Genomic DNA, 14119 nt, shown 5'->3' on the forward strand with positions numbered 1-14119 from the left:
TGCGTGGTAAAAATGTTTGTATTTCAGCATTTTGTTACTTCTCAACTTTCATTAATAATTGTGATACCAGCGAGATGAAGTTGTAAGGTCAGCTTGGAAAACTGCTTCTCAGTACCCATGTTTGAGATTGCATGGGGCAGAAACTAAGCTCATATTGTGAAAAGAAGGAGTGTTATGTGTTCATATGGGCAAGGGTTTGTAACTCCCATAACCGCTGTTGACTAGCCAACTTGAAAATGATGTGGTATTTGCCCAGTAGTTTCTAGGATTTTACGATTATATTCTCATATATACAATATATATTAAATATCCTTTATTTTATGATCCATTTAATTTGTTCAAATCACTCCCCAAGAAGACTGTTCACTTCTTTGTAGATGAGTATTCAAGCAAGTAAAAGTTATAGATGAATAATTGCAAAGTAATACTATAAAACTTTATTTTAATAAAAAAATCATTACTATTTATAATACTTTTATATCTAGAGTTCTTTTAAAGTACTATACATTAATATCACAATAATCTTATGACTGTCAAACATAGTAGTTAGAAAGTATAGATCTACAGTCAAGGTCAGGAGCATAGTCCACCACACCCTTGAACTCAGGATATGAACAACAATATGTGTAACCTTTGGATACATCGTCTAAGTCTGTCGGCCACCCGTGATCGTGGCAGATATTGTTGCAGACTGTGGAAGGCTTTTCAGTCAAAAACGGATTGTTATGAGTTACAAACACTATACAAGAACTTTTCTTTGGATCTGCCACTATTTTCCATAGTAGCAGTGGAACAGGTATTGACTCCTGGAGTGGTTCAAGATATATCTTTTGTGGGTATCCGTAGACGTCGTCTAATTCCAAGATGCCGTACGTTCCTGTTGTAACAATAAAATCTTGTTTCACCTGCAAAAAATTAATATTTTGTCAGAACCTTTGCATTGGCAATACAGGAAAAATAATTTAATTCCAAGATAATTAACTCAAAAATACAATTCACTTAATGTTTTGAAACAGTAACTATGCACAGATTTAAACTATATATGAGATATGGTTTATTGAAAGGACAGTTGTAAGTTATGAGGTAAACTAATTGGAAGGTCAAATGTGGACCATCTTCTACAATCTTTTTTCTCAAATAAACTTAAATTAAGTTAACATGAAGTTAATGTTTAGTTTTCTCTGTTAATTTTAATTGTGAAAAACATTAAGGCCCATCAAGTTTCAACATGTATAATTCTTATTTAATAAAAAAAATGTAGATGCTAGATCAGCTAATTTATTTTTCTAACAATCTCTCCTATGTCAATAGACAATAGACAATAGACAATAGACAAACATCTTTATTTGTAATTTCATTAAGAAATACAATGGCATCACAGTAGTAAAAAAGAATTTCTTGCTTTACAAACTTTCAGATTTTGTTCAGGTAGTGTTGCGTCCCAGTTGATCTAAAAATTCCTTGATTGAGTACACTGGTCGTTCCACTAGAAAGTCCCAGAGTGTTTTCTTTAGTTTGTTCACTGGCGTAGTCTTCAGGTAAAATGGAGGGGAGTTGATAATTTTGCGACCAATATATGAGGGTTTCTTGCTGTATTGGGTTGTGTGATGAGCAGGAAGACTGTAGTCGTTTGCTCTTCTAGTATAATAGGAGTGAAAATCCTCATTCCTAGGAAGGTCTAGTTCCTTTACATACATGACTACGGCATGGATGTAGAGTGCTGGAACAGTTACAAGCTTTAGGGATTTAAAAGCTTCCCTGCAGCTATCATTGTAGTTTAGTCCTGCGAGTGCCCTGACAGCCTTTTTCTGGAGAACTAGGATTTTGTTAAGATTTCCTTCAGATGTTCCTCCCCATGAGATCAATCCATACCTTATATGTGACTCAATCACAGCATGATATGTTGTTTTAGCTGTTTCTAGACCTCCTATCCACATCATTCTCTTCACCACATAAATTCTAGACGAAAGCTTTTTAGATAAGTTGTGTATGTGATCGTTCCAAGAAAGTTCCTCATCAATTGTTAGAACTAGAAGTTTATAGTTTTTTTCCACTGTAATTTCTGGAATTTCTGGGAGTTGCTCATGTTTTCTGCAAAAAATTTATCTGTGTTGTTTTTAAGGGGTTGATGGCCAAATCATTTTGAAGACAGTATTGAAGTGCTTTATCTGTTGATGATAGGATATCTGAGTGTAATCCTTGTGGAGTGTTATGTGTAAACAGAAGAGTTGTATCATCTGCATACATTATAGGTTCCACATTTTCCTTACTGATGAAGCTGGAAAAGTCATTTGTAAAGAGAATGAATAAGAAGGGTCCCAGCACTGAGCCTTGGGGCACTCCTCTGGTGACTGGGAGCTGTTTAGATCGATATGTATTAGTTATCTGTTCTTTATTATCCTATTGTAGGATTGTGTGGTTTTAAATACACAAGTTGGTTCATCATCTGATTCAAAAATACTAGATTGTCACTTTTATATAAATCATAGGCCTATCAAGTTTTAATTTATACAACAGGATAACAAATAACAAAGGATTGACCAAATAATTTCAGACTTGACTAATTATATCAAATTGGACTATTATGTAAAACCTTAAAATGGCAATTAGAGGGTCTCCCTCAGGTTCAAAATTGCCTGTGGGGACTTAAAAGTATTTTAGGTTACGAGTTTTCTACAAAGATTTCCCTTACACATAATTTTGAGCAGTGATGAATAATTAAGATTAACTTAATCATAATGTAAGAAAATGTTAAAAGTTCTCACTGAAGCACTCTCTCTGTTAATCTATTTACAATAAATTATTGATTCCAACTACACAGTCCAACAAAAATGTTACATTCTCACTGCGTGTTTAGGTCCGTGAAAAGTAAATCTATTTAATGTTCTACTGAACTAAAGAAGCCAAATTTTCATCATACAGGTAATTAATGCTGGTGCAGATATTAGTCTTTGGACTATTTGTTTATGTTATCTTCAATTTTCATTTTGTCCAACATTTAATCAATCAATAAATCTGTATTTGCCCTTTTATATATGACATGCATTGACAAAGTCAGTTATATTGTCTAGATGACATGGTCATAAACAAGCAATAAAACCAAACTATTCAGTTTTTAAAATATCATTACAATTTAAAATTATTCTTTGAATATTAATATCATAATGTAAGACAATAGTTTAACAAAGAGAGATTTTAAAATAATTTAACAACAAAAGATTTTATAAAAATTTAACATATATTAAATTAAAAAATATTTTAACTGATTGTGCATGAATTGCTACAATACTAGCACAACAAATTGAAATCTTAGGATAACAGGTTACAATATAAGATTCTACAGATGAAATTTACAGTACTGAATAAAAATAGGACAGTTTCTAGATTAAAATTGAACAATTTACTGAAATCTCATTATTGTTTACAAATATATGTTTTCAATTGTAGTATAACAGATTTAGCGAGATGTGCAATGGATCCTGTATACATTATTAACAAACTAAAATTTAATATCCTTGTAATTAAAAAACTCTGATAGGGTACAGAAAGGATTGTTCAAAAGCCAATGGTACAGTTTGTTTTGAAATATTTTTGTGGGATACTTATCTGCCAAATGTTTTACTTTGTTGAAGATTTTTTGAGAAATTATAATGTGACTATTTTGAGATTTGGCTAATCTAACATGATCTATGGCAATATTAGTTCTATTTCTATTATAGTAGTTGTGTATATCACTTCTTAGAATGAGAGTTTGAAAATTTTTGAGTAAATACGAGTAGGTAACTAAATCAAAGATGTAGAGATTTATCACAGTTTGTAATTTAAGTTCAATGAACAGAGGCTTGCAGTGGTCCAGAGAATTGGCCCTCACTATCACTCGCACAGCTTTCTTTTGCAGAATTAGAATGTCTTCAATCTTACTGCTGTTTCCCCAGATTATTAAACCGTATCTTAAAACTGATTGAAAAAAATGCATAATAAGCTGATTTTACATAGTTTTCAGCCACACACGACAGTAGTCGCCTGAGTAGAAAAATTACCCTAGACAACCTTTTGGATATGTACTCAATATGGGAATTCCAAGTCAAAGTACTATCGATATAGTTACCTAAAAATATTACAGTAGTAAAAAAGCATTTATTGTATCATCTGATGGTGTTTGTTTTAAGCTAAATATAATATTCTGAGTCTTGGCTTCATTGAGTACTAATCCATTGGACCTAAACCACAATGAGGCCTCTTGTACAGTCTCTCTAACAAGATCTTGTAATTCATCGAAATTAGAGTTTATGTTAATAAAAGTTGTGTCATCTGCATATAATAAAGATTTGGCCTTGATATTTTTTGGTACCTAAATCATTTATTTGTAATAAGAACAACAGAGGGCCCAAAACCGATCCTTGGGGCACTCCAGTAGAAACTTTAGCCTCATCTGACCAGTTTCCATCAACACATACTTTTTGCCTTCGGTTTGATAGGTTTGACTGAAAAAAACTTAGAGGGAGTTCCTGTTACACCATAATAATTTAGTTTAAGGACTAGTTTGTTGTGGTCCACACAGTCAAAAGCCCTGCTCAGGTCGCACAAGGTGGCCTGAGCAAAGGCTTTGTCCTCAAAGGCACTCACAACTTCTCTAATTAGTGCACCTATTGCATCTATGGTGCATTTACCCTTTCTAAAACCAAATTGCGATACATCAAGGTAATAATTGTTTTCTAAATATGCTAATAATTGATCATGAACTAATATTTCTATAATTTTTGATAATGTGGGTACAACTGATATTGGTCGATAACTCTCCGGTAGATTTTTAGGGCCTTTCTTGTATATTGGACAAATTTTGGAATCAAAACTAATTGTAATTTGGCATGTGTGTATTTCTGTCTGGTTTATCTGATATGTTCCCATAATTCCAATATTGGGCAGCAGAGAACTCAAGAAATTTAGTGGTGGCTTGTAAATTCCTCTAGGTCTTGGGTTTATATGGGTTAATCTACATTGTGATCAATAGTAGATCCACTATTTGTATCAAAAGTTGGAGTTAGTGGGAAATTAACCTATTCCATTGAATCAAAAGTTCAGTTGTAGCCTTGACCCAATATAGTTTTCAGTATTGCCCACTTATTATGATTCTAAAAGTCGACTTGCTTTTTTATTTACGATATCTCTAAATTAAAAAAAAGTGGATAGAATAATATTACTAACACTTGAAGCGAAGTTTCTCACTAACGTCTCTAGCTTGAGCCAGTTGCCCCCATTGATACTCTGCCACTGTGGGGCCGTGTTGATGTAGAAATAGGCTAGGTGTTGCCATGTGCCTAGCAAGAAGTCGCCATCAGGAGCTAAGTGACCACGAGACAGGTAAGAACGTGCCAAGATGAAGTTAGCTCGCTCGTCACCCAGCAGTTGAGATAACACTTTACGTTGATTTTTCTGTAGAAAACAGAAAATGAGAAGCATATGCTCACTAGGACCAAATAATTAACAAGCAATATTTGGTTTTCACAACAAAAGAACACCTGAACAATAAATAAATCATATTACTTGAAAATTCTAGGGAATGACGGAAAGAAAATAGGCAGTGAAAAATGTAGAATCATTCTATAAATATAGTAGATAGAAAGGTCAGACATAAATATACATACATTTTCTTGAAAAAGAACAAAAATGATTAGGACAATTTCGTTTAGATAAAATTGTTTGAAAACAAATTGGGAAAAAGTCAATTGAAATTGTTATTTGCTTAATTTTGTTTTCTTTTAATACATTTAATTTGGCATAATGCATACTATTAAGTAATGATTTTACTTAATTTCTTTACTATAGCATTTTTAAATTTTTAAAATGAAAATTATTTTTTAATGTTGAAAGTTTTTAGGAACAGTACTTTACAGTTATTTTATTGGGAGGGGAGATCCTCAACTATTTTTGGTAACTTTTGGAGTTTCATAAGTTGTTCAATAAAGGAAAAACTTGTTAAAGCGGTTGTTATTTCATTATTAACACACTGTACATTTACAGCAATATAAATTGGAAAAAATGTTTAATAATCTGTGTCCAAAGACCTTTAAAACGAGATAACACATGCCCCCATCTTACATATAAAAATCTGTCAAAAACAATCACCCAGCTACCAAAAATACCCCTTACAGATTTTTTCGGTGGTTAAAAATAATTTTATTGAATTCTTTGGCCACAAACTAGTGGTGGTTCAGTTAAAACAGAGTTTCTATCTTCACTGGTTATACCGCTTCAGTCAGTGACCCAGGTAGTCTAGTTCACTTTATATTAATAAGATATGACAAATAATTTTAAAATATGTAAAGACACAACTGATATACATTCAATCTGAACGACACATCACAAAAGTGATGATTAAAGAAAAACATATGATAAGGTTTTATGCATTGGAGGTGTACAAGGATGGGTCAATGATCTTAACAGATACATTCAAAGTGTTGAATTTAGTATAGCACAACTTTACATTACATGTTCACAATTGTGTTCATTAAAATTAATTTTATAGCAATGGCAAATTATATTCAGAATTAACTAAATGGCTTGAACCCCTTTACTGTCTTAATCTATAATTAAAATTACATAATACTACTGTCATTGCTAATTGCAGTACACAATTGTATTTTATATTCAGGATAGAAATAGTCTTTCCCCTAAAAAGTTTAGAATGTTGAATATTTCCAAACCCATTGGGGGATTGCCATAAGATACACTGAAAGAAGATTAGGCACATTTTAAAATTATATTCCCTGACCAAAATATTAGAGGGTGGGGGCATCTCAAACATTTTTAACGTGAAGATCCAAGTATCACCTCACGTTAAAGATTTTAATGAGTCAAAACCAACAACATCAATAAAATAAAAATCTGACTTCCTAAACAAATTGGGTGCCATTTTATCCTATTTTATGGTTATGTTTTTTATTTGTTTACACTGTGATGGTGTTGAGGAAATGTTAACACAAAATAAGGTTTTATTCACAAAACTCATGTTAGAAAATATAAATATTTGAAGATTAATATGTTAATTATTTTGACAATTTTATTAAATACTAGCGAGCCCGGCGCGCTTTGCTGCGCATTTCAATAATTTTTTGCAAAAGTTGCCCGCGGCTTCGCACGCAATTTCCCGTTGAAAACAGTACACTATATTCACTTATTCTTTTTCTATCACATTCTAAACATTGCTGAGATAATTGATAGTCGTTCCATCGTGAGCCTCTTGGGCGTATTATGAAGGTATGTACCATATTCCTGCCTCTATCTAGCTGTTACCCACGGCTTCGCACGCAAATCTTAAGAACCGAAGTCCTTATATTACTTAGTAAATTTTTTTTTACTATAATAAATTTTAGATTAAATTAGTTATATCTCCGATGCCACGATTGAGCTTGCTTTGTTGTCTCGATCGAGAGAATATGTACACACGGAGTTTTGAGAACCATACTTCTGTCAAAAAAAAAAAACAACTAAGGTTGATTTTATAACATTCTTTATATTTGTAGCCAACGTAAGATAGTAATTATGATATCTGCATTACTCTTCTGATCAAGCATGAGCATGGTTTATATTAAATAAATATTGCAGTTAAAGGTGAATTTTTACGTCAAATTTGAATTGTATTATCTGGATAGTAAAGTCTATGTTTAACAGTGATTGCAAAAACAGTTTAAACAAAATTTGTCGTTTCTCTTAAGCTTACTCTATGCTTTAAAACTATAAGTGTAATATATGTTTACAAAGAACAGCTGATTAAAAATTTGAAAAGACGTTAACATATGTTTGCTGCAATGCATTTCTTATGGGTATTTCTGTAACCAGTGGGGCGGAATCCTGAATCGGGAAAGGGATGGGCATAGCTTATAAACCTTCTCCGTGGAAAAATACATATACGTACAAATTTTCATCATGATCGGTCCAATAGTTCACGATTCCATAAAGGACAAACATACAAACATTCATTTTTATATATATAGATTATACGAATTTAATAATTAAATAAAATATCTACTATTACGATGTCTTATATTAGATTAAAGAGGGGGTTATAAAGGACTCTTAGTTCCCAACACATCAACCTAAGTTTGTTGTGCACCCCAAATTCCGTTAGTAGGGCCGACCTACTTCTAAACCCTCCATGAGATCAAAGAGCTTCTGACCAATACTGATGTCAAATTCATCACCTGGCTGTGAGGTTCCAAATAGGGTTTTTCTACTAACCTCAAACATCTCACAATCCAAAATAATGTGCATAGCAGTTTCCTCCTGCTGATTGATTACACAGTCTACACTAGGATCATCAGTGAGTCTTAAGCTACGCAGGTGTTTCTTGCTTCAGTACCTTGTTCAGTAATAAGGAAAATGACATGATCAGAAGGTCATGATTTAGCTCAATAGCCAGTTTGTGAACTGGATGTTAGTGCCTCTAATGAGGTCTAATTACGATGTCTTACTTTAATACTGTGGCACAATTTTAAACTTTTAGTTTTTCCTTTTTTTATATTTTATAGAAAACTTTGCTAATTGAATCTACATTTATCTTATGGGTTCATACTATTTGCGTGAACTGAATCCACTGCATGTAAAAAAATTCAAATACTTTGTTACTGTTTGTATTTTAGGCACTGTTCACATTTCACCTTTACCACGGTTGCTTGGAATGCTTAGCTTAATAAACTTGAATTAATGGTAGTATATATTTACTCATGTGCCAGTAATTACTCAAAATCACAAAACTTGTAAATTACTCAAATTTAGATCAGAAGGAGCAGTATTCAATTACTTATTTTAACATACAACTATTATATTTTTAATTTATGTTAACCTCCTTTCAATCATCTATATGAGAATTCATAATTGATCAAACAAAGTAGAGTGTTGCTTAAAAAAATGTTCTATTTTTAAAACAGCTTGTTATATATTTTCTTCCAAATAAGTAGCAACAACATGTAAAATATTACCTGTTTGTAAGAACTGGCTGGGTTGACGCCAGGATATATACTGCTTGGACCCTTGATGAAGTAATTTTTCTTCTCCTTAATTTCTGCTCCGAGGAGAGATGAACCAAAGAGGATGTGAGAAGCGTGCAAGGTCTCAGCTCTGCTTCGATAATAACACACTGTCACTAATGGATGCCAACCTTCCACCTTGAGTTAAAAGAGAAAAATATCTAACGTACTCAACAATAATAGATGAACATTTGAACAAGTGTAATATACTATGAACTAAAAAATAATAAATTAACAAATGTACAATAATTTTTCAATTATGATTCTTAAAAAAACATAAATGTGTTAAAAGAGGAAGAATTAGGAAACTAAGTTTAACAAATACGTAAATTGTACAATGTTTGTAAAGTAAAAAAAAAACTTGTTTCATAATCTAGGTAGAAGATTTAAGAGTAAAAAAATCAGTTAAAAACACATTAATGTGAGTGCGTTACTTCACTCTTCAATGGTTCCGTCACGTTTTATAATCCAAGTTGGACAGAGTATAGAACAGCAGTGAATTTGATAATTAATTTCATTAAAATAATGCTATACATACCCAATTTAAATACTAATAGTGCTGTTGTACACGTAATTTGAGCAATATGATTTTTACTACAAATTAAAAATGTGGTTGAGTTTATTTAGTTCTAAAGTATTAGCATAGAATTTATATGCATCTGGAATGTACTGATTGTCTGCTTAACCCAGTGTCATCTTTACTTTCTTAACTGTTCTTACCCATTAAGTTGCAGAACACAGCAAAATTATAGTTAACCAATATAGATCTTCCATACCTAGTCATACAGTGTTGGCTTTATCTACCAAAATGTGTCTAGGGATCAAAGTCTCCTTTCTCAATCTTTCCAGGCACTTTCCACTGTTAAGTGGAATACAAAATCATTACATGTGTCAGGGAAAGAAAGTTATTAAACCATAATAGAATGGGTATCAAAAGGCTCCTTTATATTATTTTTTTTATTTATGACAGGACTTGCTATATGCTTAGATCTGAAAAGGGCAAACTCTCCTCTAAAATCAATTAGCTCTCTTGAAAAAATTAATTTTCTTAACTCTCATCAAAGTCCTGTTTTTAAATAAACTGAAAAATTACAGTGAATAATTGTGTTTATATATGTAACTAAACTTTACTTTAAAGAATCCATATTATTTTGAAGTATTGTAATCTTTAAACATAATAGTAAACAATCAAAATATGCAAGGTATTCTCAGTCAAACCATTTGGGAAAATCAATTTGAGTGCTTAGAACTGGCTGTCTGTACTGGCAAACCATCTTGATCTTGGTCCCATAAGAACATGTTATGGACCAATGGTACAATTTCAAATACCTTTACAATTTTATTCTCAATTATAGCATTGTGGGAAATGTATAATTTTAAAGATATGACTAATACTTCTCCAAATACTTTTTAGTCCCTTTAATATTTGTATTGTTTATACAGAAAAAAATTCTCAAACCTTTAAGTACTTGATTGTTTAAATATTGAAAAAGTACACATTATACCAGAAAAACGTTTTTTACACACACACACACACACACACACACACACACACACACACACACACACACACACACATATATATATATATATATATATATATATATATATGTGTGTGTGTGTGTGTGTATAAATTACACTTTTAAAAAGAGATACACCATTTAAAGGCATACAAATGTTTGAAGTTTAATACTGTTCTCATGCGGTAAAACTAAGGGTCGTTTTACAGTTGGCTCTTAAGATGAATATGATAAAGAAATTATACTACTGTTCTTGGTTTGAACTGAAAACAGATACTCATATATATTTAAGAAACAAAAAAATTATAGCAAATTCATGGCCAACCTCAAATCCTAGTTGCACCTCCTCCCCAATATTATTTCCACATTCCTTCTCTGTCTCTTTCAATTTGGAAAATACTTTGTCCTTGCACTCAAGTTCTGAGGATACAACTTGCTTTCCCTTCAGCTCCAGAGTTTTGTCCATGACACACCTGTGCAAGTTAATAAACTACAGTTTATAGGAGTAATTAATTAAGTTGATATGTACACCAATTTGTTTTCAAACATAGTAATAAAATAGTTTAAATACAGTGAGATTACTACACAATATTAGGCCAGTGGCTTGTATATTTAATAAGCAAGAAAATAAACATGCTGTACAGTATAATTCTAGATCCAGAACAAGAGCACTAAAATAACATTATAAACGTTTTACATGATATGAAAACTTAGTATATACTAGTAGACATTCATTTATTTCTTCGGCAATAAATTAGTACTATATTATATTGTTTTCCCAATATTTTGTATTTTATTGATAATCTTTCTATACTTGTTTTCTCTCTATTTTATAAATCAGCAAAACCATTCCATTTCTTACTTCTGCCATCATAAAATGCCTGTTTTGTTATAGAAACAAATAGTGTGATTTTTTAATCCATATAATTGGAGACCTAATAAGGTAATTTGTATTATTTCAGGTGTTTAGGTTTGATCATTGAGTTGTAAAAATTGTAAATTATGCAATACAAACTGTTCAGTAAGTAGATTGAAATAACCTTTTTTACTCCTCCAAACACAAACAAATAGGAAAAGCATAAGAAAGAATCAAAGTAAAGGAATGATCAGATCAATACTGATACTGGTACTAACAAAATATGATTTGATATCTCAAAAAAGTTATGAACTTATAAACAGCCTAAACCATTAAGTGGTTTTAGTTAACTAAAACAGATTTGCCATATGCCTCTCTTAAACAAAGGTGTTCAGAAGAGATTTTTTAAATGTAATATATTTAAATCAAACTTTCAATAATTGAGTATTAATGTGGTATATTAAAAACTGTAGCTATCAGTGTTGTTCCTACCTAGACATGACTGATCCTCCATTATTGTTGGCAAATCCTCGAATTTCATTGTTGTTTCCTGGACATGCCACAAACAGTGTGTCTCCCTTTGCCAGCTTAAACATACCTATTTCATCAACAAGTTCCGGCATGGCCAATTCAAATCCATGACGCGTCTTCGCTAGGAAAACAGGCTCATGTCCACGATTTAAATCAGAGTTCAGTTTTAACTGACATCCTGCAATGGTTTCAAAATAGAATATATGGTTAATGGTATTGGTAATAAAAATATATAACTATTTCAATTATTGAATTAAATAGTGAAATACAACCAATTAATCATTTAAATAACTGGCTGTGTGGAGTTACTAGTATTCTATTTTGTGAATCCCCTTAATAATAAATTATGAAATGTTCACCGGATTTAGTGTGTACTTGTGAATTGAATAAACTGAGTTGGACCAACTTTCAAATTGATAGAAAAATGAGGAAATTCTGTCAAGATGAGAAGATTCTTTCAGAAACTTCAATAGTACAAACATTCTATATTTTTTGTTATTTGAGGGAAGAGTCCAAGACCATTCACATAATACTAAAAGGACCTTCATGCCTCCTTTTCTTGTATTTATCCCTCAGAGGCTTCTTCAAAAACCAATTAGATTTGTGGGCTCCATTTATCTAATATTCTTTGACCTCAATTGATGTCTTAATTCTTAACACGTTATGTGCGGCATGGTCACCAGTGACCGCTACAGTAGTGATGTGTGACAGTCGTCAGTGACCGCGCTGCATGCAATGTGATAAGAACTTTTTCCTGGTTATACTAATAGCAGGACAGTTCAGTCAAATGTACTCTGCTGATTCTTCTGCTATACCTTGGAGAACTTAACTGTTTTTAAAATCTGGAGATAAAGCATTGTGAGAGGATTGTATATTATCAGTCTATATGTATATAAAACACCTGATACAAAATTGTGTTAACTGTAAAAATGCTCCAACTTGCCTCGAGCTCGAGAAAACCATGAAAGTGGGTTGAGACTCCATTCAATTGTGTTTTCAACGTAGACACAAATCAAAATGAGTGTTGACAAAACTCTCATAGTGGTGAATAATGCCTGTAAACGTTCATTGATTAAAATTTACTCTTTCAAAATATTTATTTAAACTTACACCTTACAGTATTTCTCTTAATTTATTGTATACAACTTGAAATTTAAAATAATTCCTGATATAATCAATTTATTATCTCTAATTTGCTACATTTTTAATTATTTTAACTATATTGAACACTATAAACAGCTTTAGTCAGCTTCCTGTCTATATAAGTATTGAGTATTGTTTAGTAGCTGCATTTGTCTTCAGTTATCGGTCTCAATACTCAGCCCAATCAGTCATATATACCTTACAATAAGAAATGTTTTAGATATTGAGTTTTAAAAAAAGGTACACATGAAAACGTTTTCATGTATAGATGAAATTATATTTCCACATCTATGTTCTTTTTAAAAAAATCACATAATTCACTGAGTGAAAGTTAAATCAGTGGATGTGGCAAGAAGTCCAATAATCTGTGGTAAACTGGAATAGGGAGAATCATCTCTATTCCGGGAATAGCTTCTACAATTTTAAAATAACAATTTAAGTTTTGGTTCGGATTCTAAAATAATTTTTATTGTATTAACGAGATGTGATAAAAAAATGCAGTAAATAGGTTTTTATTTCAAAAAGTAATAAACTTACTTTGAATTTGATTTAATTTTCTTCAAAGTACTGTCCTTGGCTGGCAATGCATTTATTCTAATGTTTAATCCATGATGAAACAATGTAAAAAATATATCTTTTAATGAAACAAATAATATATACAGTACAGAGATTAAAATGTGTACTAGTTAACATTAAATTTTATGATTTAATTTATTGACTAAAATGGCAATACTAATTATATTTTTTTCTTTAATTATTTTGATGTGTTTTTTCAGTGAAGCATGTGATATATGAGAAGTAGTATTTGTGTGTCTTTTACTGTTGTATTGTAACACATAAAAGCTCAAGATTTTAAATTCAATATTTATATACAAACATTAATATAAGTATTTAAGAAACATTTCAACCTGATTAGCGCAATGCAATGTTTAAAAAACATTTCAATGTGTTCTTCATGAAAACATACAAATATGTTGTACTTACATTAGTCGTTGGAGCAGTCCTCTGAAAAATAATTATGTAACTCCACTACAGACATTGAT

At 31.4% G+C, this 14119-nt stretch overlaps 1 protein-coding gene across 1 annotated transcript; it reads right to left on the minus strand.

Moving 5' to 3' along the window:
* Positions 1-422: 422 nt before the first annotated feature.
* Positions 423-14003, minus strand: LOC124352786. The gene is made up of 7 exons (XM_046802460.1): positions 13985-14003; positions 12877-12988; positions 11895-12111; positions 10872-11019; positions 8979-9164; positions 5206-5433; positions 423-905 (listed from the first exon to the last, which is right to left on the minus strand). Exons 2-7 carry the CDS (start codon positions 12971-12973, stop codon positions 534-536), a joined length of 1248 nt encoding a protein of 415 aa, XP_046658416.1. The 5' UTR covers positions 12974-12988; positions 13985-14003; the 3' UTR covers positions 423-533.
* Between the last annotated feature and the right edge of the window lie 116 nt (positions 14004-14119).

Source organism: Homalodisca vitripennis, chromosome 1 (genome assembly GCF_021130785.1).
Source record: "Homalodisca vitripennis isolate AUS2020 chromosome 1, UT_GWSS_2.1, whole genome shotgun sequence".
NCBI classification, from domain to species: domain Eukaryota; kingdom Metazoa; phylum Arthropoda; class Insecta; order Hemiptera; family Cicadellidae; genus Homalodisca; species Homalodisca vitripennis.